The sequence below is a fragment of the Mercenaria mercenaria genome, chromosome 10 (genome assembly GCF_021730395.1).
Source record: "Mercenaria mercenaria strain notata chromosome 10, MADL_Memer_1, whole genome shotgun sequence".
NCBI lineage: Eukaryota > Metazoa > Mollusca > Bivalvia > Venerida > Veneridae > Mercenaria > Mercenaria mercenaria.
In genome coordinates, this window is record NC_069370.1 from 55788919 (window position 1) to 55814614 (window position 25696).

Here is a 25696-nt window from a genome sequence, read left to right on the forward strand (position 1 = left end):
TATTTAGATCAGTGAAATTGATTAAAACAAATTATAATATTAATGACCCTGTCTTGTCACAAAGGTCTTATATACGGCTTTCCTACTTTTGTCACAAATTTAGACACAAGTATTTGGATACTAAGAAGATGATGTTTATTTAAATTTGATTTTATCATTTTCATGTTTATATAAAATATATTTTCGGCGATTTCGTCAAAACTTTCTTTGTTCTTCATTAATTAACTATTCATATATGCTTCGTCATCACAGCGTAACTTGTAATGGTCGGTCATAGGACAAATATCGATACTGATGACCGAATGGACATTTTATTGCAGAGAGTGAAAACTGATTTTCTGTAAAAGCTATAAATGAAACTACTTTGACTGGACACATATATAATAAAATTTCAAAGAGTTGATAATTAAGATTACATATGAACGTTATCAAAGGTTTTATTTTTATTGAAATTAAAAATTGGATTTTTAGATACAATCTTCAAAAATACACCAAGAACATTAGTTTAAAAAATGTTGCCAGTGTATGAACGTGAAATGAACTGTATTTCTTAAACTTCATAAAGAGATTGAGTGTGTCTCAAGTCATTTGAAATGGGGGATACTTCGAAGGAGAAGAACACGCAGAGGAAATATATAAATATCTTGACTGCCATAAATATTATCATTATAGTAAGTAATAGATCATTTTCAGTCTTCTGTATGATATAGCATGCACATAAAATATTATTTTATAATTATCTATATCAAGTCACGTTCCCAGACAAGCTGGTTTATATAATGGGTATAAAACGTCCATTTTTATATGATTTAACAAGCAGTAGAAATGAAATATTTTATCTGCAAATGTCATTCGATTTCCCTTGTGTACGGATAGGCAGCCTTACCAATATCATGTATGTGCTCAACAAGTCTAGCCTTCTCTAACTCAGTAAGGAGGGGTCTTGGTCCTGACCTGGCAATGTATCGTATCAAGAATTAATCATAGTAAAATCATAACAAATTGGATTGGTATGAAATGAAATTCCATTTCGTTTGATTTAAATATGTTTTACTTATAAATTGTTCTTAAACCAGTTTCCTGGTCCATGTGTTCTGATACACGATATCTGTTTGCATTTGCACATTTAACACATTCGATGTCCTCCACACTGAAAAATTTCCTCTTCACTGAAAGATTCTTGCATACCAGACGGGGATTTCCGGTATTTCTACCGGTGCTGGAAAAATCCATCTTACACCCCGGGGTGTAAGATGACTCTCGTGCTTTAAATGACGTATTACGAACTACATATATGTAGAAGATTTATGTAGTTATTTATATTTTATTTCGAAAAACGGAATAAAAATCCAGTACCTTGACAGTTCCTCTTTATTCCTGATAGTATTTTTCTCGATTCAAAACACGTTATTTTATCAAAAATCCATAACGTTACTCTGCAACTGATCAAACAAAACCAGAACTAAACATTGTTATTTGTCTTTGAAACGTCATGACGTCTTTCCTGTTTACGGACGTTGCTTTCCCGCGCTTTGTTTAAATACGCTGCTATAAGAAATAGTTCTAAAAAGAAAGCCGTTCGTCTGATTTTATTTTTATTATTATATCTTGATATCGGTATGCAAGAAAAAGATTCTGTCACTGGTTATAGATGCAGATGGGAATATCCGGCTCTCGGGTAACTGTTTAGGCGGTAACTCGGTAGGAACCTCGTTACCGCCTAAACAGTTACCCTCGAGGCCAGAAATTCCCATCTGCACCTACAACCAGTGAAAGAATCTTATATTCCCATTCTTAACACCTCGTAGACCTTGGCAAGGATAATTATCGAATACTGCCTGTATTTTTGTTTTGTTGGAGGCAGACCTGGGGTCAATTACTTTAAAGTGTAATTAATTAAATTACAATTACATTGAGATATGTCCAATTAAATTACAATTACCATTACATGAAATTTAGCAATGTAATTAATTAAATTACAATTACATTGGAAATTGTAATTAATTACATTCAATTACAATACCAAATGTGGTGCTTCTTACACGAACACTGTAGCAAAGTTCTTTACTTTGTACTATACAAACATGATAATTCACATTTAAAATGATTTCAGTTATTTCAAAATTGAATTTAAGCTCAAAGTAAGATTTGTGTTTGCGGGAGAACATCACTCTGTCTTTAATATTATTGCAAAAGGAGCTAAAAGTCAGCCCTAATTAATAGTTAATATATCGTCTAGCAGAATTCGGTTAGAGAAGATGCATGTAAAGTCAGGTATTTCTCTGAGGTCTGAATTTCTCTAAAGTTTATAGGATCACCAGGTTCTGCAATATGTTTCAAATTTAACTAGTCTAGTTCAGTATTTAATCATTTACATTTTAAACATATATTTTAAGTTTTTATCCTTAACACTACAAGTTATCTAAAGGACCATATTGAAAATAAGTTGTAAAACATTCATGAGTCATCCTAGAATAACTATGTCGCTAAAACTGTAGAATACTCATAATGTCTACAATAATAATTTTTTTTTTATCTTGTTAGAACTGTGAAATGCTATGTTGTTTATATCATTCAATACAACAAATTTCATCACAGATAAAAATTGATTAAACTAAATGCTAAGCATTTCAATTTTTGCTCCGATAAAAATCTAAATAATAATTATGCAAATAACAATTTCAAATCCTAATTTGATCATTTTCTCCAAAAACATAGTGACAAACATCATCAAAGATTACCAGTTGGTTCTAATGAAACAAATATCAGAACAAAGGAGCTATGTCCAAGGGGTTAACACCTACCATAAAATTCTATTGTTACTTTTCACAGCTGTGAAATGCATATTAGCATGTTAAAGTGAAGTGTCAGTGGTAATAAACATAAAAAAATAATCCAGTTTGTTGAACAAATTATATATACTATTTGTTCAACAAACTGGATTAGCATGTGCCATGTAATTGGAAAGTAATTAAAATGTAATTGTCAATTACACCCTAGAACTGTTCTGTAATTAATTAAATTACAATTACATGTAATTGGTAAATGACCCAATTACAAATTACATTCAATTACTTTGGAAATGTAATTTAATTGCAATTAATTACATTTTTAATTACCCCAGGTCTGGTTGAAGGTGGTCTAATATAAACATACAGCAAATTTACAATACATGATACAGAAAAAAATCTATCTAGCAATAAATATGACCGTTGCCTGTGTATTGATAACATGCTTTGACTAAACAAATGACCACATCCTTCTAATTAACTAACAACAATACGTCAGGATTCATAACACTGTACAAAAGTATTTTCGATATTGATAATATTGCGCATGCGTGAAGTATGGCGGTTAAAAAAAAATAGGATAAAATTTTGAACAAAATTGATAATTTTTGACTGGATTTAAAGTGTAGATTCTGATTTGACAAATGATAGCATGTATAGAAATGCTGACTGATGAATTTAGGATTATTTTAAGTGTGATAAAAGTTTTTAAAAAGTGTCAAATTGGACTTAAATGTTCGAATGGGTTCACGGAACAAAGGAGCTAAAAAAAGGACAAAATCTCAGTCGTCTCCAGGTTTGGTGAGTGAAACTCCCGCTAAGCGACAAACAAACTTAAATAATTCTCAATCTCAATCAGCGAGAATGGCGTCTCCACAGTGTGTCATGCCTCAGGCTCAGACTATGCCTTTTCCATATTTTACGCCTCCACCATATCCAAGTCAACTTAATCAAACGTCGCCATTGTCTCAGCCATTACCTCAGCCACTGAGTCAGCCATTTATCTCACAGCCTGCACAAACTACTGATTTCCAACAGATAGTTCTCACTAAACTTAACAATTTAGAAAATCGTCTGCAGAAACTTGACAATATTGAACATCAGTTATCCACAATGACACAGAAAATGACCCTGATGGAAAATAGAGTTTCATCTCTGCTGCTCGAAAATAACCATAAAATGGCTGAAATAGAGGCTAGTCGGTCTATGGATTCCCAGATCTGTGATGAGATCCAGGCAAAGCAAAAATCTATTGACTCAGACTTAAAAGGTGACAGAGTTCGCATGAAGCAGCTGTCCGAGGACTATGACACCCTGAAGAAACACAATTCTAGCCTCGTGGACGAGGTTCTCGATTTACAGTCTCGTACCATGAGAGACAATTTACTATTCTTTGGAATTGCGGAAGGTAAAATGCCTGATGACAGAAAATCTGAAAATTGTATGCATAAGATATATGACTTTCTCAGTGATACACTGGATATTAAAGATGCTAGAGATAAAATCAAGATTGACAGAGCGCATCGCATTGGCACCTATGTCAGCAGTAAAACGCGACCGATCGTTGTCAAATTTAATTATTATCAGGACAAATTAACGGTAAAGGATCGTGTTCGTGATGTGACCAAAGATCAAGAAAAGCCTTTGTTCCGGGTCGGTGATCAGTTTCCAAAAGCTGTGCAAGAAAAACGAAAGAAACTTATCCCAACCCTTGTTTCTGCCAAAAAAGACAATAAAACCGCGTGGTTATCCTATGATAAACTGTTTATTGAGGGGAAGATGTTTACAGTTGATACGGTGTCGAGAGCTGGGTATGATGCTTATTAGGAAAACACAGAGAAACAGTTATCTTTTCTTCTTTGGAATGTCCAGGGTATTAGATCCAAATTAAATGATTGTGACTTTCTTAATTTCATCTCAGATTTTGATTTGCTATTATTGACCGAGACTTGGAACTCTAAAACATCAAACGTAAATATTGAAGGTTATAACTGTTTTGAATGTCCCAGACCGACAGTAAACCGTAGAGCAAAGCGTGATAGTGGTGGTATTATTGTATACTACAAAGCTATTTACCGCAATGCCTTGGAGCTAGTTTCTGTGAATTTAAACGGTATTTTATGGTTTAAACTGAAAAAAGAATTTTCGAATTCTACAAATGATCAGTATTTTTGTATCTGTTATATCCCGCCGGAAGATTCAGCTATGTATAGACATGTAAACTCCACACTTTTTCAATTTGACTTTTTTGAACACTTAAATGCGGAAATTATAAAAACAGTGATAGGGGCGAGGTGTACTTGTTAGGTGACCTGAATTCACGTACTGGTGAAAACCCAGATTTTGTGGCTGACATACATTTAGACCGTTACATTGATATGCCGGAGAATGTGGGTCAAGTTATAAATCTACCTGTGCGTGAAAATCATGATAAACATGTTAATCCTTTTGGTGTAAAGCTATTGACTCTTTGTAAAGAAAATAACCTAAGTATTACGAATGGTCGACTTGCACCTGGCCATTGTACTTTTCACTCAATCAGGAAAAATAAGCCTGTAGCAAGTACCGTTGATTATTTAATTACCAAGTATGAAAATTTTAAATACATATCTAATATGTGTGTCTTGGATGTAACCGAATATTCGGATCATTGTCCAATAATATTTTCTTTCAAGTGTAATGCTTCACTGACAAATACCGAAAATCATATTTCTTATGACAAAATATTATGGAATACAGAAAAACAGGAGACATTTCTTAACCTGCTCTTAAGTAAAACTGAATTATTTTGATGAGTTAAGTTGAAGCTTGAGTCAGGTGATATTGATATCAATCAGGGTGTCGACTTATTTTCTAAGCTAGTACATGATGTATCTTATCAGAGTTTTGGCAAGACTATTTCAAGTAGACCTGTCCCGAAGAAGAAAAAATCCCCATGGTTTGATGAAAAATGCCGTGATGCGAAAGACAGATTTTTTCGTTCTAAACGAGAAGTCAAGATGAGTAACTCTTTTGAAAATAAGCTTATGTTTTTAAATTGTAGAAATGAATACGCCAAAGTTAAACGTCATGCTAAATCCAAATTTTATAGTTATGAAAAGTCAAAGTTGTCGGACCTTAGTAAAAAATCTCCACGAACATTTTGGAAATATATAAAGAAATTTAAAAAAAGAGATAAAATGTTCAATGATGTGAGTTTAGATGACTTTTCTCACTATTTTTCTACTATGTCAAATTTTTCCGATGAACAGTCTAACTCAGATTTTGATAGATATGCACGTGAGGAAACTGTCAGAATAGACTTTTTAGATGCGTCTTTTACTGTTAATGAAATTAAGAAAACTATTTCATCTTTAAATCGTAATAAAAGTAGTGACTTTGAAAATAATGTAGCTGATTTTTTCATTGATGCAAATGACTTTATTTCACCATACCTTTGTCTTCTATTTAATAAAATTTACGAATCAGGAATATATCCTGAGGCTTGGTGTAAAGGTGTAATTGTACCCATTTATAAGAAAGGTGATGTTAAAGACCCTTCTAATTACAGAGGGATAACCTTAGTTAATGTTATGGCTAAAATATTTTCTTTGTTGTTAAGAAATAGAATTAATAAGTGGTGTGAAGAGGAACAAGTATATTGTAACGCACAATTTGGATTTCGTGAAAATCGTTCTACGGCTGACGCTATTTTTTGTTACATTCTATTATTCAAAAAGTTTTATCAAAAAAGGCACGACTTTGGTGCGCTTTTATTGATTATCAGAGAGCATTTGATACTGTTCTAAGAGATGCATTGTGGATAAAGTTATTGCAATTGGGCGTAAGCTGTAAAATGATTAATATGATTAAGAGTATATACAGTAATGTAAAATGTTGTGTGAAAATATCATCTAATATGTCAATGTCAGACTTTTTTGATGTCACAATGGGCTTAAAGCAAGGAGAACCATTATCTCCTCTCCTTTTTCTATTGTTTATAAACGATATTATGGCAAGTATTGATTTAGAAACAATGACTGATAAAGATTTAGAGTTATTATCTATGTATATGATTTATTTGCTGACGACATTGTGCTTTTTACAACTGATCCAAATAGTCTTCAGTCTCAAATGGATAAAATTCAGCAATACTCTTCAAAATGGGGCTTAAAAATTAATGTAAAGAAAACGAAGATATGTATATTTGAAAAAAGAAAAAGTGATCATGTAAATGATTTTTTTATAAATGGAGAAAATGTTGAGATTGTTGACAATTTCATTTATCTTGGTGTGAAATTTACATATACGGGAAACCTTCTAGATGCCGTCAAAACATTATCAGATCAGGCCCTTAGGGCTTACCATAATCTTATATATGTGTTTGACAGAGTAAAACTTGATATTAAGACCAAATTACAATTGTTTGATTCAATGGTTGTACCTATTTTGTTATATGGTTCGGAAATATGGGGAGTTTATAATTATAAGGAAGTAGATAAGTTACATGTACGATTTTTGAAATATGTGTTAGGGGTACGTAGGCAAACTCCTAATATCGCAGTATATGGGGAATTAGGTAGATTCCCACTCTCTGTTATTGCTAAAGAGAGAGCAATCAAATTTTGGTTGAAGATTAAAAACTCTGTTAACACACCGATATATCACGTGTATGAAGATCAGTGTAATAATGTTAATGGTACATGTTGGTCAAAGCGACTACATTCTATAATTGACCATCTAGGGTTTTCAAATTTATTGTATAATTTTGACACAAGTGTAAATTACTTTCCTATTTTAAAAAGAACTGTACGTGATCAGTTTATTCAAGACTGGAATGCATCGTTAAATAATGTATCAAAGTTGGATTATTATAGAGAATTCAAAACAACGTTTAGCTATGAGTTATATCTAGATAAGATTGCCAGTGATACTTATAGAAAACAACTTACATGTTTAAGACTGTCTGCACACAATTTAGAAATAGAACTAGGTAGATATAATGGATTAGACAGAGAAAATCGTTTATGTAAAATGTGTAATCAAAATGCAATAGAAACTGAATATCATTTCCTTTTATGCTGTACAAAATATTCAGACATCCGTAAAAGATATCTTGGTTCCCTACCATGGCCTTCATTAAATAAGTTTAATGCTATAATGTCTTGTAAAAGTCAGAAGAAGGTATGGGCATTATCAAAATTGTTAAAGAAGCTTCTGAAATTCGTAAAAATACCCTTGAAAATCTAACTGTTTCATGAAATGTAAATTCATATTTATTTGTAATGCTATTATATATTTGTATTGTATGTCTTTGCCATACTTCATGTGTATTTATGTAAATGGCCAAAGGCAAATTGTTTTGCTGATTATGCCAATAAAGTTGAAAGTTGAAAGTTGAAAGTTCAACAAACTGGATTAGCATGTGCCATGTACTTGGAAAGTAATTAAAATGTAATTGTCAATTACACCCTAGAACTGTTCTGTAATTAATTAAATTACAATTACATGTAATTGGTAAATGACCCAATTACAAATTACATTCAATTACTTTGGAAATGTAATTTAATTGCAATTAATTACATTTTTAATTACCCCAGGTCTGGTTGAAGGTGGTCTAATATAAACATACAGCAAATTTACAATACATGATACAGAAAAAAATCTATCTAGCAATAAATATGACCGTTGCCTGTGTATTGATAACATGCTTTGACTAAACAAATGACCACATCCTTCTAATTAACTAACAACAATACGTCAGGATTCATAACACTGTACAAAAGTATTTTCGAGTCTGTAGCCATATAAGAAAGTATCTTCTCTCTCAATTTCGTTAAACTAATTTCAGCTTTGGAACTAGTTTTCCCAGGCCTTCCCAGATATTGTTGCTTTGTCTCATAAGCGTTCTCCAAAATGGCGGATACGCATGAATCTAAATCTTGTAAACAATATTGTAAACAAAATCAAAAACCTGTTCGTTTACGCGCTTAATGAATCATTGCATTATTATATTTAAGAATACATTAAATCTGAAAAAAAGGTACTGAAATAGAGTTGTTTAATGTCGATGCTATACTAAAGTCATTATAGATACGTCAGTCGAAGGATTTGCTTAATGTGTTTATCTTGCGGCCGTACAAAGTGTACACAGACATATGGTATAAGATATAATTCACATCATCAAAGAAAAACACGACGCAACCGTGTTCTTGCAAATAGGGATCTGTCCATTAATAAATTAGATCTAAATCGAAAGTTGAAATACATTTTTGTTCTCTTAAATCAACTGAATAATATCTGCGCGTTGTAAATTTTGTATGTTCGTGCATGCTATGTTGGTTTTTACGCCACCGATTATGATTCAAATATTCATTCTTTTCTATATTTGCGAAAAAAGTACCAGTATATGATCTAAATTAATGTCATATGAAAGAAGAATGATAGTGAATAAATGCAAAATTATAAATGATGGACATGGATATTAAAATTAATGACAGAAAATAAAGGAGTAGAACACAGAAAGCGAGTTTTATGTATTATTTCCCCAAATGAATAAGAACAGTCGTAAGACACAGTGACCCATTATCGAGTCGGTTACCTATGGATATTGTATTTAATTTCAATATGTTGTATTCTTCTGGAGAATCAACTACAACATCATTATCGAAATACCACAATGTTTGTGTGTACCTGAACAGCGTCCTGTGGTTTGAAATCAGCAGGTATCATTGTTGTCACCCGTTGCGAACGACAAAAGGAAGCACATTAATTTTCACATCAGTGCTGATCACAAGGAGAGGTGCCTTTTAAGTTGAAATTTATAATACATGTTTTCTTGAAAGAAGGAGTAACAAATCCGCAGGTGGTAAGAGTTTTCAATATACATTGTACGACATATTTATAAATATCATTAATTAAATTATCTTATCATTTAATCAGTCAATGCTACAAATTGACGTAATTCTAACAAGATGTACAAAATGATATTTGAGCCGCGCCATGAGAAAACCAACATAGCATCCGCGCAGTCTGGTCAGGGTGCATGCTGTTCGCTTACAGTTTCTCCAATTCCAATAGGCTTTAAATGCGAACAGCATGGATGCGCAGTCTGGTCAGATTTCGTAGTTATAAATATTTGTTGTTGTTTTTTTTTTCATGAGCGGAAGAAGGCACATTTTTTTTTTCAAATTGTTACGTATATATTCTGTAACTTTGTGCGTTTTCAGTACCAAAATAAGCAGACAAACTCCCTGACGGTGTATAGACATTATATTTCTAAAATGCCTTTCTTGTTTATAACCATGAAAATAGAACAACAATTTGGGTTAGTTAAGCATGAAAGATCTGTTGGCCTTGTTCTACAGCTCCTCTTGTGACGTTTTGTTTTTTATTTATGGTAACGCAACCTACGTCATTTTCTTCTCTTCAAAACGAGTTGGTTCACGTAATACAATCTTTCTTTGGATGTGAACAAAACCTAGACACGATCTGTGAAAGTAATGGGATAGTTTATAGATGAAAATAATTTATTTTTTGTAGAAAAAAAATCATTGTTAAATGGAGATGAATACAAAGTCACTGCAAGGCTGACTGCACCGTCTGACACATTAGATAAGGCAAGAAAAAATGACAACGCATTCAACATTATGTCTGACATTCTTAACAGCAAGAACAAATTCAGCTCACGGACATGTATCTGTAGAGCGTGGCCAGAGTTTGCAGATCGCCGTTTACAGGAATGGGTTTTATTTGCCTTGAATGAATTTCATTATCTCGTGTGCAACACCGAAGGAAAATCCTGTGACACCAGTCTTACATGCAAATAAAAATTAGCTGTATTTTTTTGTTTTGTTTAAATGATAACCATGATAAATGAACATTCGACATGAGTGTGCGGAATAATTCATTACGTGTGTTAACCGCCTCGATAGCGGAGAGGTACAGTGTCCGCTTCGAGCGCAGGAGGTCGTTGGTTCGATCCACGGCCGCGTCAAACCAAAACGTGAAAAATGGCACCAGTAGCTTCCATGCTTGACGCTTAGCATTAAAAGTGAAACTGGTTTCTCTTCTTTCATACCCTTGTTTCAATTGATTTCATCAGGAATGAGGTGTCGAGAGTGATTAACTTGCTTCATAATCAACCTAAACTAAATTAGTATAAACATAAACATGTATTATCTTCTTTTCTTATTTCTCAATGTCAACTTTACACATTTTTCACAAAGGGCCGTGAAGAGAACCTCCAAAATACTGTTTTATTTAGAACTTTACAATCTACAGATACAGGTACTTAGTTACGGTAATCTTGTGAGACACAATGTCGCCTTAGCTATAAAGATAACGGATAGACGGATAACGTATTATCTCATTGGCCAATATTATTAGTTTTATCGACAGGTCGGATCTGTGCATTGGCGGTAACATGTCATTTTAGGAGAATATCAATTTATAACATAAAATTGAATGGAAGAGTTATGGTGCATTATTGCAATAACATTTCATACTATTTCACTTTAGTATGGCAGTAAAAATAGTAACTTACGCCTCCAAATATTACACGGAGCATTTTTAGGTGCAGAAGATAACTTGACATTTTAGAAGTTGGAAAACAAAAGAGCACGCGAGCTACATATAAACATTCCCGGTATCACGAAATGAAGGCTATCACGATTTGAGGTTGTATGAGAGTATCGGTTAATTACATATTTTCATTACACCTTTTATTAGCTCACCTGAGCACGAAGTGCTTTTGTGGTCAGTAATTGTATCAATTGTATCATCATCATACTATATTTTGATGTTGTTGTTGGTGTTACTTTCTTTTTCTTCGTAATATTCATTTCCTGATTTTTATTATTATCATTAATGTTTATCATTATTATCATTAATATTATTATTATTATTTATGTGTTTTGCTTACAGATTGTAGGTTTATGTGTCACAGCTTTTGGGGTGTTCCTGAAGTTTGGAGACACAGTTTTATTGCGTAATGTCGAGGCTTTTACCAACGGAATAAGCAAACAACTAATATCAGCGGGACTTGATAATGTTTACATGTCTAACCTTGATTTAGGTAGGTATGAATTTTTATAAGTCAGCAACTCTTACCATTAGATAAAATGAGAAGACATGGACGCGCATTATTCAATAGTTTATACACCAATATGGACCAAACTATTCATGAAGTCCGGATACTGCTACGATTAAGTAGAACCCAGTCCCATGAGAACTGAAAAACAACAGCCTTTCAGGTGTAAGTAAAAATATTTTGTGAACAACATATTCTAGTGATCATCTATAATTTATTTTGTACTCAAAACGCATCTCATTTTGAGCAAAAAAACTTACATGAACCACATGTGTCCACAAGATATGATGACATTTAATTCTTTCTATAAGAATACAATTGTAGACAGCAGCTTTTAATCAACATACGATTGTGGGAAATCAATTACCTAAATCCCACCTGGAGTCTTCTAGAATATCGAAACCTCCAAGCCGCAATATGACCTCGGTTGTCCGTTTGAAATGAACTAAACAAATGACATTGTGTCCTAAGGGCAAAAATATAGATAAGTGCTCCTTCATAGATCTATTGCCACAAAGCTTAATCTATCATAGACTGACGTAAGCAGTCTGCTTTTTGCTGAATTATTGTCTTTTAGATATATCTTTCATACAATTTGTCAGGATTACTTTTCATATGCTTTGGCGCCTGTGTTACGGGTTTTACTTTCGAATGATTTCCACTAAGTTATGACCCTTTGAATATCGTGCATATAAAACTCATATCAAGATTTCGTCCGGATTTTGTAGCTTCTTTGAACTTTGTTTATTGTCCAAGAACAGCAAAGCCCTTTCAGGGATATAATTATGTTTATTTATATTTTGCAGTGGAATTGCTACAAGTTCTGTCCATACCACTTATAGTCATTGGTACCTTCTGGACTGTATTCTCGTCATGTGGAATACATGTTGCTAGGAAGAAAATAGCTGTACTTTTAATTCTGGTAAGGTTTGTGTTTTCATGGACTGATGTAAATTTCATGAATTCTCCAGTATCTTTTACTATTGAGATCTTGTGCTTATTTAGTTAAGAGTATGTCTGTAATGAGAATGAGTTTGCTTAGACAATTACTAGGATTTAGAATCCTTTTACTTTCTAATGAAAACAATAGACGCTTTATTTTTGTAGGACAGAAATACGTATGTAAGAATATTTGTTAGCCGCATTAAATATGTTCACAGCACTCACTCTTTTGCTTAAACTACAAATCATTAAAGATAACCCGTTAGATTTAAATATCAATTCGCCCTTCTTGCCTAGTTTTCTTATTAAATACTTTCGTTCAAGCTCAGAAAGCTAGCGCTTCTTCATTCAGAAATGATTTTTTGTGGATTTTAAAACGAATCTCTTTTATGTCATATTAACCTTTATTCGGCTGCTTTGGTGCATATTTTTCAGAATTTTACTAGTTAATTATTTGATGGTATTACTCAATGAGGTTTGTCATCTTTGTCACGGCAAAAATATGACGACCCTAAATGGGCACCGTATTTATCTATACAATAAATTCTTTGGTTGAAAGTAAAATTACATAGCATTACTGAGGTTTCTCATCTTTGCGACGGCGATAACATGACGACCCTAATTGGGCGCCATATTTATCTATATAAAAGATTCCTTTGTTGAAAGTAAATTTGCATACCATTATCATTGTTTGCTTCTTTCAGCTCGATTTAGCTTAAATTATGCATGAGAGAAAATATTGTTTAAAATTTACTTTATGCGGTAAAATACTGCCGTCCCTATGGGATTTACTCAAGATCATTTTGTCAAGAATAAGGATATTAACTTTGATGTAAAGTGCTTTGTTGCCTTAGTGGTCTTGTATTTGTTTCTTTATGCGAGAGCATGCAACGAAGGTATATGGTACTTTTAAAAGAAAGATCTAATTTTTGTTCAAATATATTTATTTCAAGTCCGATTTCTTTCATTCTATATAAAACTGTAACATAAACTGCAAACATATCACATTCTTATACCTAAAAATTTAAATATAATTCTGACTAGAGGCTTGATTTCAAGGGTGGGACCTATCCGATACTTGATAAATTCAAGAATTCTTAACTTAATTCGATGATAATAACATACCAGTATATTTTTTTTCCATTAGAATTTAAACATGATTTATGTTACTCTATTTCTATGAAAAAAAAGTATTTAAATGTAATATCATGCCATATATAAGTATTAAAAGTATATCATGCCATAGGAATATGCCATAAAATATCATGCCATAGGAATATGCCATAAAATGGATGATTGAAATGTAATCAAGGAACATGTCCTTTCCAAAATGCTGTCTTTAATTCTATAGAGACATGAGCATTTTATGCCAAATGTTTCTGCGGTCGTTCATTTTTATCATTTGTAACCAACTGAACCGAAAACAATATACGCATTTACTTCGATCGTTTGCAACGAACATAAATACAATACATACATTTACACTCATAGTTTGTAACCAAGGTGAATACATATGATTTCGTCGTTTGTAACTAAATTTTAATTTTAATAATTAATTAAGATAAATTTAATCTGTGCAATTTCTTTGAATATGTGTGTGTGTTTTTTTTTCTGTTGTTTTTTTAAATTTCAGTATGCAGTATTCGTCATGTTTGGACTGATATTGCAGGCATCGTCTGTTTTTGCAATATTTGCTTACAGAAAACTGGTAAGTGACTTTGTGTAGCAACTGAAATGAACGGTTAGTATTTTTCCCTATAACAAGAAATTTATACAATATATGGAAACCTTTTGCCAATGTGAAAATGTAATTTTCCTCGCATGAAAATGAATTAAGCATATTAAAAAAAAGAAAATTCATTTCTTCGTTTGTCTAAAGCGTCTGAACTGCTCCGTGTTTCGTTTACTATACGGAAAAATATGATAATTTAAATATACCAAAATGCACATTGAAAGGTGGTGTCACGTTTTAAAAACTCATTTATGCTAATTTATTAACAGTTTGGTGATACTTTCTTATGAGCTTTTTGGACCCAAACAGTGTATGGGGCGTGAAGGGCGTTGCATATTTTATTCTCTTATGAGCACTTTAGTTAAAACGAGTCTGCTATTTTTTGCTTGGTTGTGTTCTATGCTGCCAAAAGATATTCGTAAAGATTTATTAACTATCAGTCTTTAAGTGCCGCCTGGCAATTGTAAAAAAGCAGCATCTCTCCGTACCTAGACTCGGTTATTGTATTCCCTGGTCCTTACAAATGGGAGTGTGCATTACATTCATTTTACTTTAACACGATTCTGAGTAATACGGTGGGGAAAGGGGTGGGAGAGCGTGAGGGGTGTTGTACTTTTTATTCTCTCATGAAAAGACTAAATCAAGGAGAGTCCGCTATTATGATATTTTTGTATAAATCTGGAGATCTGTCTCTTTTTCTTTAAAATGGCAATTTATAAAAGAAGAAGTGTTTCTGTTGAAAATTGAATAATGTAAATGTTGGAAAATTGTGACGTATTATTTTCATCATTGATTTTAGGTAAATGAACATTTGAAATCGTATCTTCTGACTAGTCTTCATGAAAATTATCGAGGATATAACGAAACTAATTTATTTTCTCAAGCTTGGAATATAATTATGGTGAAGGTAAGTGAAATTAACATAAAACTAGCAATTAAACAAAGAGCAATTAGGAAGAAGCATTAGGTTTTATCTATTCGAAATAATGAGCTAAATGAGTATAGATAATGACCCCATTATCCTACAAGCAAAGCACCCGATCTTAAAATTTTTATTACAGTTCGCCCAAGTTGCTCTGCCAATGGAATTGTCTTAATGTCGTTCAGATCTAGCCATTCTATTTCACATACAGTTTTTAAATCACCTGTATGTATTAAATTTAATGGCTAACTGTAACACGGTTATAAGTCGAATACAGCAGTATTAAGATATTTATTTCTCGCTTCTCTTACGCTCGCTTGAAATTAATATCTCAACATTGCTGTATTCAACTTATATACCTACATTAACATGCAGGTACTTATTAAATACACTAAACTAACAATACTTTAGATGATGCTGGTTTTTAGAATACAATTATCTGAGTCACATTACATGGACCACTTTATGTATACCAGTATTACATCAACGTAATTAGTGTTTTAACAAAATGACAGATTGTTCCGTGTATTATATATCTTTCGTTCTGTTTGAATAAAGGGGGGTGGGGGGGGGGTCCCAGTTAGGTGTCTGGGCAAAATGTTTTTTGATTTTATTTATATTTTGTGATAATATACCTACATGTATTAAGTTTCATTAACAAGTGTTACTGTTACCAGTTGTGACTTACTTTTATAGATATTCACATTTAAAGTGGGTGGGGTAATCTGACATGTGACCAGCCAGGAACACAATTTCTGTTATTTTTTTTTTAAAATGGTTCAAACTTTTACCTGAAACTTTCACGATAAAATTACTAAGCAATGGACATTCACACAACATGTTGCATTTTAAATTGTACTGAATACTTTTTTCACCACAGAGCCGCAAAGTGGTCTAATCAAATTTACTGATTTTCAATGGACGAACTTTACCAAAAAGCTAAAACATTTTTCATTAGTTCAGATATTAAGGTGTTATTTTCAGCAGATATTGTAAACTAAATAAACATTAAAATGACAGTATATCAGTACACTCTGATTTATATTGGAAGAGTAGTACACTCTCAAACTGGGTAAAAGTGGGTGGGGTAAATAAATATTCGAAGCAACACTACAAAAATTGTGCAGTTGTTAAGCAATGGTCTCAGATTGTCTATTACTATCTTAATTTTATTAAATACCACATTGATTGATAAATTTTAACAAAAAAGTTCCCACTTTATACATGTGTGTCATGGAAAAAGCATGGACCTTGAACATGACATGTAGACAAACCAGATTAACCATGAAAGCTCAAAGTATTTAACAAAAGGTTTTGCCTGAGGCAGTATATTTTGAGGAAAGCTATTGTTCAAATTAACATTAAATTTTCTGCATTTATTTTTCCATGGCACACATGTATAAAGTCTTATTAACGAGAAATTTTTTTGTTAAAATTTATCAACCAAGTCTGTATCTAATAAAACTAGAATGTGTCTGTAGGACACAGGGTGTGCATTTTTTTACTATTTCAGGGGCCATAACTCTGGAAATGGGGGCAGACCCAGATAAAAAACAGTAGGTGCGCAAGTTCATGTCATGATAAACACTCATCAATTTATATCAAATACTTTTTGAGCTAGGCGTGTCACAAGGTGAAAATGTGCATTTTTGACTATTTCAGGGGCCATAACTCTAGAAATAGGACGCGGACACAGATTAAAAATAGGAGATGCGCAAATTCATATCATGATTAAGACTAAGGCAAGGTTTCATGAATCTATATCAAGTACTTTTTGAGCTAGGCGTGTCACATGGTGAAAATGTGCATTTTTTACTATTTCAGGGGCCATAACTCTAGAAATAGGGGGCGGAGCCAGACGACAAATAGAAGATGTGCAAGTTAATATCATTACAAAGACTCATGCAAGATTTCATCAATTTATATCAAATACTTTTTGAGCTAGGCGTGTCACAAGGTGAAAATGTGCGTTTTTTACTATTTCAGGGACAGTAACTCTAAAATTAGGGGGCGAAGCCAGACAAAAAATAGAAGGTGCGCAAGTTCATATCATGATAAAGACTCTTGCAAGGTTTCATCAATCTATATCAAATACTTTTTGAGCTAGGCGCGTCACGAACTTCGGACGGACGCAAGGACGGATGGACGGACGGACGCACGGACAAGAGCAAATCTATATGCCCCCACCACTCATGGGGGCACAATTACGATAGTAATAGACAATCTGAGGCCATTTCGTAACAACTGCACATTTTGTGTAGTGTTGCTTCGAATATTTGTGTCAGGCCATGAGATTTTTGGCCCAAATGAGATTTTGGTCGAAAATGGGGTTTTCAGGTAATCTGACAGATTGTCATGTTCCAAGTAAAAATCTGCTATTTGACAACAGAAATCAGCCGTTGTTATGGAGAAATTACCGCTTTTCGGACACCATATTTTCGTCTAACTGTATCAAAATAGAGGCAGAATATCTTAATTCAGACTCCTTTAAATAATATGAAAAAAAATACATAATGAAATACCAAACACAACATACAGTTAATTAAATTTATTTCTTTCTGTTTCTTTTTTTCATATAAGCACATATTATTTTCCCCTTAAAATCGTTTCCATGGCAACACAGTTGTCCAATTTGAATAGTTCCTTGATAAATCCAGCCAAAATTTACATCAAGAAAGTGAAGTTAATATACCGTCAACATTTTCCAGTGTACAGACAGAGTTTAAAGATAACAGTTTTTTTTGCAAAAATCTTAATATGGCTTTCTTTTGTACAAAAATAGATTTACTGGATTACGGGTTAGATAACATGACAAAACTATGACAAATTAACCTTGTTGTTAGAACACTTGACTCATTGACATATTTCTTTGTAACTGTTAGACAGAAAATCAGGCAAAAAGATATAATTATTAGAAATATTATAAACTGATTTTGCTTAAAGTAGCAGTACAGATGTCACACTGATCAGTGACTCATTACCATAGCAACCATGATGTATTTTCTTACCAAAAGTACCATTTCTATCAAGTTCTTGAAATAATTGAATATGTTAAAGTGTTTTTCTAAATACTATTTACATTGAAAGCTGTCTAATTTCGTATTCAAAAGTAAGAAAACCTCATTTCATGTAAACTGATGTGACACTGTTTGGGATATACATAATTTTCTGATACACACGACACAACTCTTGCTAGTTTAAGGCAGATTCATATGATAACATAATGTTTTGTTGATGTAGTTATTACTTAGAAAAGAATATGACCTTACATTAATTTTTTTAACAAATAGAACATATAAACATGAAAGATGTTTTACAATAATCTACAGTCAGATTAATGTTTGATACCATGGCAACAATGCACTATTTTCTTATAAAATTAAAGATAGCATTTATTGTCAAATTTCTTGAAACTGTATGATTATTTAAATAAAAAAGAGCACTCAAGATATATTATGCATGGAGTATGTTTTTTAAAAAAAATTCTGTATTGCTTAAAGGTCCATTACTAAGGGAAAGTGAGTAGGCAATTTTTTTCATAGCCAGTGCATAGACTTCTGCAAGATACTAAATAATGAAGATTGGCACGTCAAAATTTACAGAAGGTCTTTGGAACTCAAAGAAATGTATGTGTATTATGTTGAAATTTCAATGAATCGACAGAATGACCCCCCAGGTCTTTTTAACTTTCTTCATACTTCATAGAAAAATAATTGTACAAATACTGTGATTTATTTCGAATTTCTACATACCAACTTTCATTTTCCAATAAAATGAAAAAGTTTCTGTGCTTTTTAAAAGAAATTAAAATGTTTACTTTCCTTAGTATTGGACCTTTAAACAATGAAGACAGTTTTACTCTAACCACTTCACTGCTGTTCTGACAACAAAACATACTTTTACCAAACATTTCTCACAGTTGAACTGTGACAGTTCAGTTAGTTTTACTTTTTTCTTGACTCCCATTTGTAGTTTGAATCAACTTGGTGAACTTTTGTAGAAAACATGACCTTATTTTGTGCACTTCTGTGACAGTTGCACTTTATTTCATTGGCATACTTTCAACTGGATGGTAAGCAAATATATTAGTTCCTTGGGTTTCATTTCCATTCACAAATTCATAAAGAATTTTATTTTTCTGGCTGGAAATTCTTTCTTCCTTCAGCCATTCTGCAAAACAAAAATACATTAGTATTAGTACCTTTAAGTAGAAAGTTACAGAATAGAATACTGTGAAGCATTTTTTAAAAATAAAAGTGTCTTCTTGTGTAATCTACATAAAAGCATGACTAATAAGTACCCATTTATCCATCAATCTCATAATTTTCAAGAATACAAAAAACTAGCTAATCTTCTGACATACTAGTAGACATACACTTAAAAGAATTAATTCATTCAGTCTAACTAAATGAATACTCAAATATTGCAACAGTTTCTTAGGAAAATACATGTATGATGATATTCAATCATTATGTATATTTCCCCACTCTCCTCTTTTTATGCTAGATATGTTTGTTGAATGAATCTATTAGACTAGTAATGATTTCTTTCAAAATGCTATTAATACAATCAGGTCATTTATGTGTATGATATTTTAAGATTTATTTAACTTACTTGTACTTATTTTAAGAGGAATTTATTTTTTGTATGTATTCTTAAGATGTATTTATCTTTCTTACAATAGAAAAACTGCAAAAATGCAGAGAATTACAAACCCACAAACTCTTCCAACATGTGGTATACAGGCATGCCTTGAGAATTCCTTTTTTTTTTTGTTTAAGGTCATAGCAATATGCCAGATGTTTCTCAGTAGTTCATCAATGGTTGATCTGTAAAATTAAAAAAATACTTTAAAAAAAAGTTGAAATATGAGATAAAGATGGCCTAGCTAGTTACCTCAGGACACAGAACACAAAGATTTATACTATGAGTGTTATATGTTTCAATCAAAAGCATGACTTTCTTAACAAAATGTCTTTAAAGTTTAAAATATATTCATTTAATGTGTAGAAGTTGTTTGTAACTTGTAAAGAACATTATGTAGTGGTGAGTAATCCAACAATCATGGTCAAGTGAACTGAATGCAAACTTACATGAAAAGCTATTGAGCATCTGTTTTATACAAAATAAAAACAAACAGCTATTCTTTATACTTTTTTAATTGAAGTGAGTTTGACATGAATAAGAAATTATTTATTTAAACTGACAACTGTTCCTGTAAGTCACTACATAAATATGGATAAGGCTGTGACTTTTGACATACTGGTCTATCATACTGATCAGAAATATGAGTGAAAACTGTTGTGGAAAAAAGTAAGCTTCCTGAATCCCCCCCCCCCCACCCACACACACCCGCCCCCGCCCCCTTATTTGGAGGATATAGGAGGGGGTAATTTACAGTTAAAAGAAACGGAGGAGGGGGGAGATGGGGTGTATTTAGTTTATAAATGTAGTGTGGAAGCAGTTCACAAGCTGAGGAAGGGTGTATTTCATATGACAATGGGTGGGAAAGAGAAGGGAGGTATTTGGAGGAAGTTGATCGGAAGGGGGGTGATTTGAGGTAACCCAGTTGTGGAATGGAGAAGGGGGGTAAAATGTTTCCGGGAGGGGGTGATTTCCTTTGGTGTTCTGGCTGACATAATTTAACTGACGCTGTTTTAGTTTTCTGATTATTTCCCATTACCATCAGAGGTCCGTAACAGCATATAAACATCTCTGAGCTGAATATTTTTAGCTAGAATTAAAGCCCAGATGACAATTCCGGGATATTTTCGAAGGACAAAACGGTCAATATGGATTTAATTAATATTTTAAAACTCTACATACTGTGTAAATATTACTACTTACCTGTAAATCGCTCAATGACATTCATTATCCATTTAAAATCAATCGTCAAATTACTGTTTAAAAGTTTCCTTTCACATGACCTTTCATGTTTACAAATGGCGTGTTGATACGAAGGGCGATAAATTGTCAATTATTTGATAATGAAACGAAATGTCAAAACACGGAAATGTTACAATACCTGCTTGGTAAATGACGTTTGTCTCTTCATTCATTTATCGTCCCATTAATATTGTGTTAATTGATAAAATGCATTAATTGACGCGAAAACGTGCTGAACTCCACTCAATTTTGTGACGTAACTTTAATCGGGTTTTTCTCGAATGACGTAACGCCGCATTTGGGCCAAAAATCTCATGGCGCGACACATTTATTTACTCCACCCACTTTTACCCAGTTTGAGAGTGTACCACTCTTCCAATATTAATCAGAGTACAGTGAAATACTGTCATTTTTATGTTTATTTTAACAATATCTGCTGAAAATAATACCTTAATATCTCAACTAATAAAAAATGTTTTAGTTTTTGGGTGAAGTTCGTCCATTGAAAATCAGTAAATTTGATTAGACCACTTTGTGGCTCTGTGCTGAAAAAAGTATTCAGTACAATTTAAAATGCCACATGTTGTGTGAATGTCCATTGCATAGTAATTTTATCGTGAAAGTTTCAGGTAAAAAGTTTGAACCATTTTCAAAAAAATAACAGAAATTGTGTTCCTGGCTGGTCACATGTCAGATTACCCCACCCACTTTAAATGTGAATATCTATAAAAGTAAGTCAAAACTGGTAACAGTAACACTTGTTAATGAAACTTAATACATGTAGGTATATTATCACTAATATAAATAAAATTAAAAAACATTTTGCGCAGACACCTAACTGGGACCCCCCCCCCCACCCCCTTTATAATACGTTTTTTATCACTTCATGTACATATTAGCTTGGTCATAATTTTCAATCGAGGTATCATTTTTGTCTCCATAGTGGCATTGTTGTGGTGTGAATAATTACACAGATTTTGGGCGAGCCGCTGCATGGAGGCGCAGGCTGTTCCAGGATGGTTGGTGGTTTGAACTGGAAACACCACTTACATGCTGCAATATGGAGAAGAAGGATCCAGATGATTTTGCTTGTGCTATAAATCCTACAGACCAGACCTCGTATTATTTACAAGTAAGACGACCTTTTCTTTTTGTTAATCATATTTAATGAATTATTGAATGATGGAAAATGACGAATTTACTCTGAATATTAGCAGTTGTCAGTCAAATTCGGGTCATGTGACTGACGTAACAAAAAAAAAACGAGCACAGATTTACGTTTCCACCTGTTCATAATCAGTTAGCTCTTGAAACATTTTTGATTGTTTTGAAAAGTGTTTTTTTAATTTGATCTATTTTATGCCTGTTTACCTAAAACAGGTATTAGTTTTAGAATACTAATCAATTTTATAAACATATTTTACATTAGAAAAAGTATTAGTGATAAATGAATAATTCTAATATTTGACAAATATTTGCACGGACAATTATGTATATATTAGCAATTCAGTAGCAATTCCTGTAATAAGATTATATCTATCTCCATTTTCTCCCTGAACAACCAACGATGATTGAAAACAAATTAATTTTCAAATTGTCTATTTGTTCATAGTCTGATATCCAAACGAGAAATTGAAAACCAGCGATGTTTTAACATAAAAGGGAGGCAATTACGAAATCTGATTCAAAACAATTAGACGTATGTTATCTTTCCTCATTACAGGGATGCTATTCTGCATTCTGGACAAACTTTGATTCTAATAGAGGTGTTTTACTAGCTGGCAATATATGTTTGATGACAGTACAGGTAAGAAGTAATAATGAAGTTTCAATATCCTGTTCTTTTTCATCACATCAAGATTTTCATCAGTTATCTAAAGAGTGTCAGTTGTTCATTAGATAATATTCTGTCGGATATAATATGCTCACTTATACTGGTGCTTTTCTTTTTTTTTTGTCATCAGTTGGTTCTCATTATCGCAAGTATTTTGTTGGTGCGGGGAACTCGGCAAAGAGCAAAGAAACAAGTTGGAGAAAAGCAACATGAAGAGTCCACTGCCGAAGAGATAAATACCAACGGACGCGAATGTACACTAAACAATGGCCTACTAAACCATTTATCATTTCTTGGGTTAGGAGGACAAGGAAACGACGATACCTTTCAACAATATCAAAGTGGCAATAAACGCTTCTCAGTTAGTCCAGATATATTAACACAACTATTCTCAGGAACTCGCCGTTTTAGTCAAATGCCATCGTTCGATTTTGGTATTCCTCAGTCCCGAATGTCGTCATTTGATTTTGGTATTTCATCGAGTCAAACACCTCCGTTCAATTTCGGTGCCGCTCAAGGTCCAATTATTGTGCAGTTACCACAGCAACCGGCAACTCAAAATTCTGCATTGAAAGCAATTACTGAAGCACCAGAAGCAGACTTAGCTGAAACAAAACCAAAAATTGATAAAGTCAAAATTACTGAATTGAAAACAGATGTCCCGAAAATTGAGCGGTGTAAATCTGAAAATTGCATAAACGTTATAAAGAAAGAAAGGAAAAGCCACCAAAGAGTATCCGACAATACCAAACCTGAGCTAAATAGAAGGAAAACCCTTCCTCACGGTTTGCATGAAACAAGTACTGTGAAATGAGAAGGCCCTGGAAAAAGGATCGACTCAATAATGATATTTGATGGTTTGGTGTCACTATGTTTGTATAGTTTCTGGTTACTAAATACTTTCAATTACAAGAAAAAGAGTAGTCACATTATGGAAAATTGATAGTATGTAGTAACGTATGTAATTAAGATTTTTTAAATGTGCAATTAATATCATAGCGCCTTACAATTTTGCTCTTATAACAATTCCAATTTAATCATACATTTCTTTGGTTAACTATAATTATTCATATATCACAAATAAGTTTATTGTTTACTAAAATATATATAAATAATACTCTTAACTTAAAAATATTACTTGCGGTTACGGTGTCTTGCTCCAAAAGAGTGAGTGGAGTATAGATATGTCATTTACAGTCCTTCGGACTTACCAAGGTCAGTTATTCACAAATTGACCATGATGATTTTTGTGAATGTGAAAATTAGTTGACATATTCTTGTAAGCTAACTCCACAAGTCAAATAAGCAACCTTTTAAAAATGTCTCTCTGTCCAGTGATATCTAACAGGTACCTAGTTTGTGAATGTAGAAATCATGTTAGAAAGATGTCAAGTAGATGTAGAGTTTTGGAATGTCAACAGTTATTTCCAAGTGTATGTTTGTTTCTGAAGGCATCTTCGGTCTTCCTTTAATATTAAAAGAAAGCCGCCATGGCGATGACAAAAGTATAAACAAACCAATTATCTCTGCATATAAAGGTCACATATTTGCATTAATTAAGACTTTCTGGACTTGCATCCTTATTACTTGAGAAGAAAATGACTATTCCAATTTATATTAATATTTTAGTTACATTCAAATGGAAATGGAAGAGATCTGTTGATGTGCATCATTCATATTTAGTTTTAATGGATCGCTAAAGGGGCCTCCGTGGCCAAGTGGTTAATGCCGCTGACTTAAAATCACATGCCCCTCACCAAGTCGGGTTCAAGCCTCGCCCGTGATAGAATTATGCACGGAGAGTCTCATGGAGTCTTCCTCCATCACATGACTTATAATTGTGTCGGTGTGTCGTTAAACCAAACCAAAACAAAGAAGAATCACTAAAATATATTTATTGCTTTCAAAAGTGTTTATATCCTTACTCGTATAATAAACATGTATAAACATATGGCGTATGTCCGTCTGTGTTGTTATATTGTGTGGTCCTTTAGGATCAACGGATTCCATCAATACCTATGTAATAGAATTCCGTTTAAACCGGTGAGGAGTGTTGTACTTCGCGAACAGACTCAGTCCAATCGGTGTTCTGTCCGTTATTTTTGCTTGGTTGCATGCATCCACTGGATCTTCTTATAGATTTAATAATGTCATATTTGTGTATAAGGGATGTAATTAAGATATTATCACAATCATTTAAAGTAAAGCGTTATAAACAAATCGTGCAACGCGTTATTCGCATTTGCATTGATAAAGACTTTCTGGACTTTCATACGTATTACTTGAGAAGAAAATACCTATTCCAAGTGAAAATTGCTGTTAATATATAATATAGTGACATGAGCTTTTGTGATCGCCCTTCGTCCGTCGTCCGCTTAAAGGGCCACAATTTGCTAATTTGGCTTGTGAACACGATAGAGACCAAATTTTGCAATCAATTTTAATCAAACTTGCACACAACTTGTATTGGCATAATATTTCGGTTCCTTTCGAAAACTGGCAGCTTCCATCGTGGGTTCCA

General features: G+C 32.9%; 1 protein-coding gene and 1 long non-coding RNA gene across 2 annotated transcripts; one reads left to right on the forward strand and one right to left on the reverse strand.

Annotated features, from left to right (window-relative positions):
* The first annotated feature begins 7928 nt into the window (after window positions 1-7928).
* LOC123560284 (tetraspanin-21-like) lies at window positions 7929-25128 on the forward strand. The gene is made up of 8 exons (XM_053516926.1): window positions 7929-7952; window positions 11694-11844; window positions 12666-12781; window positions 14435-14509; window positions 15333-15440; window positions 22285-22473; window positions 23065-23148; window positions 23306-25128. The coding sequence occupies exons 1-8, from the start codon at window positions 7929-7931 to the stop codon at window positions 23987-23989; spliced, it is 1431 nt and encodes a 476-aa protein (XP_053372901.1). The 3' UTR covers window positions 23990-25128.
* LOC128559944 (uncharacterized) lies at window positions 17989-21430 on the reverse strand. The gene is made up of 3 exons (XR_008372795.1): window positions 21303-21430; window positions 20171-20284; window positions 17989-19625 (listed from the first exon to the last, which is right to left on the reverse strand). It is a non-coding gene; the product is annotated as an uncharacterized LOC128559944 (long non-coding RNA).
* Window positions 25129-25696: the final 568 nt, after the last annotated feature.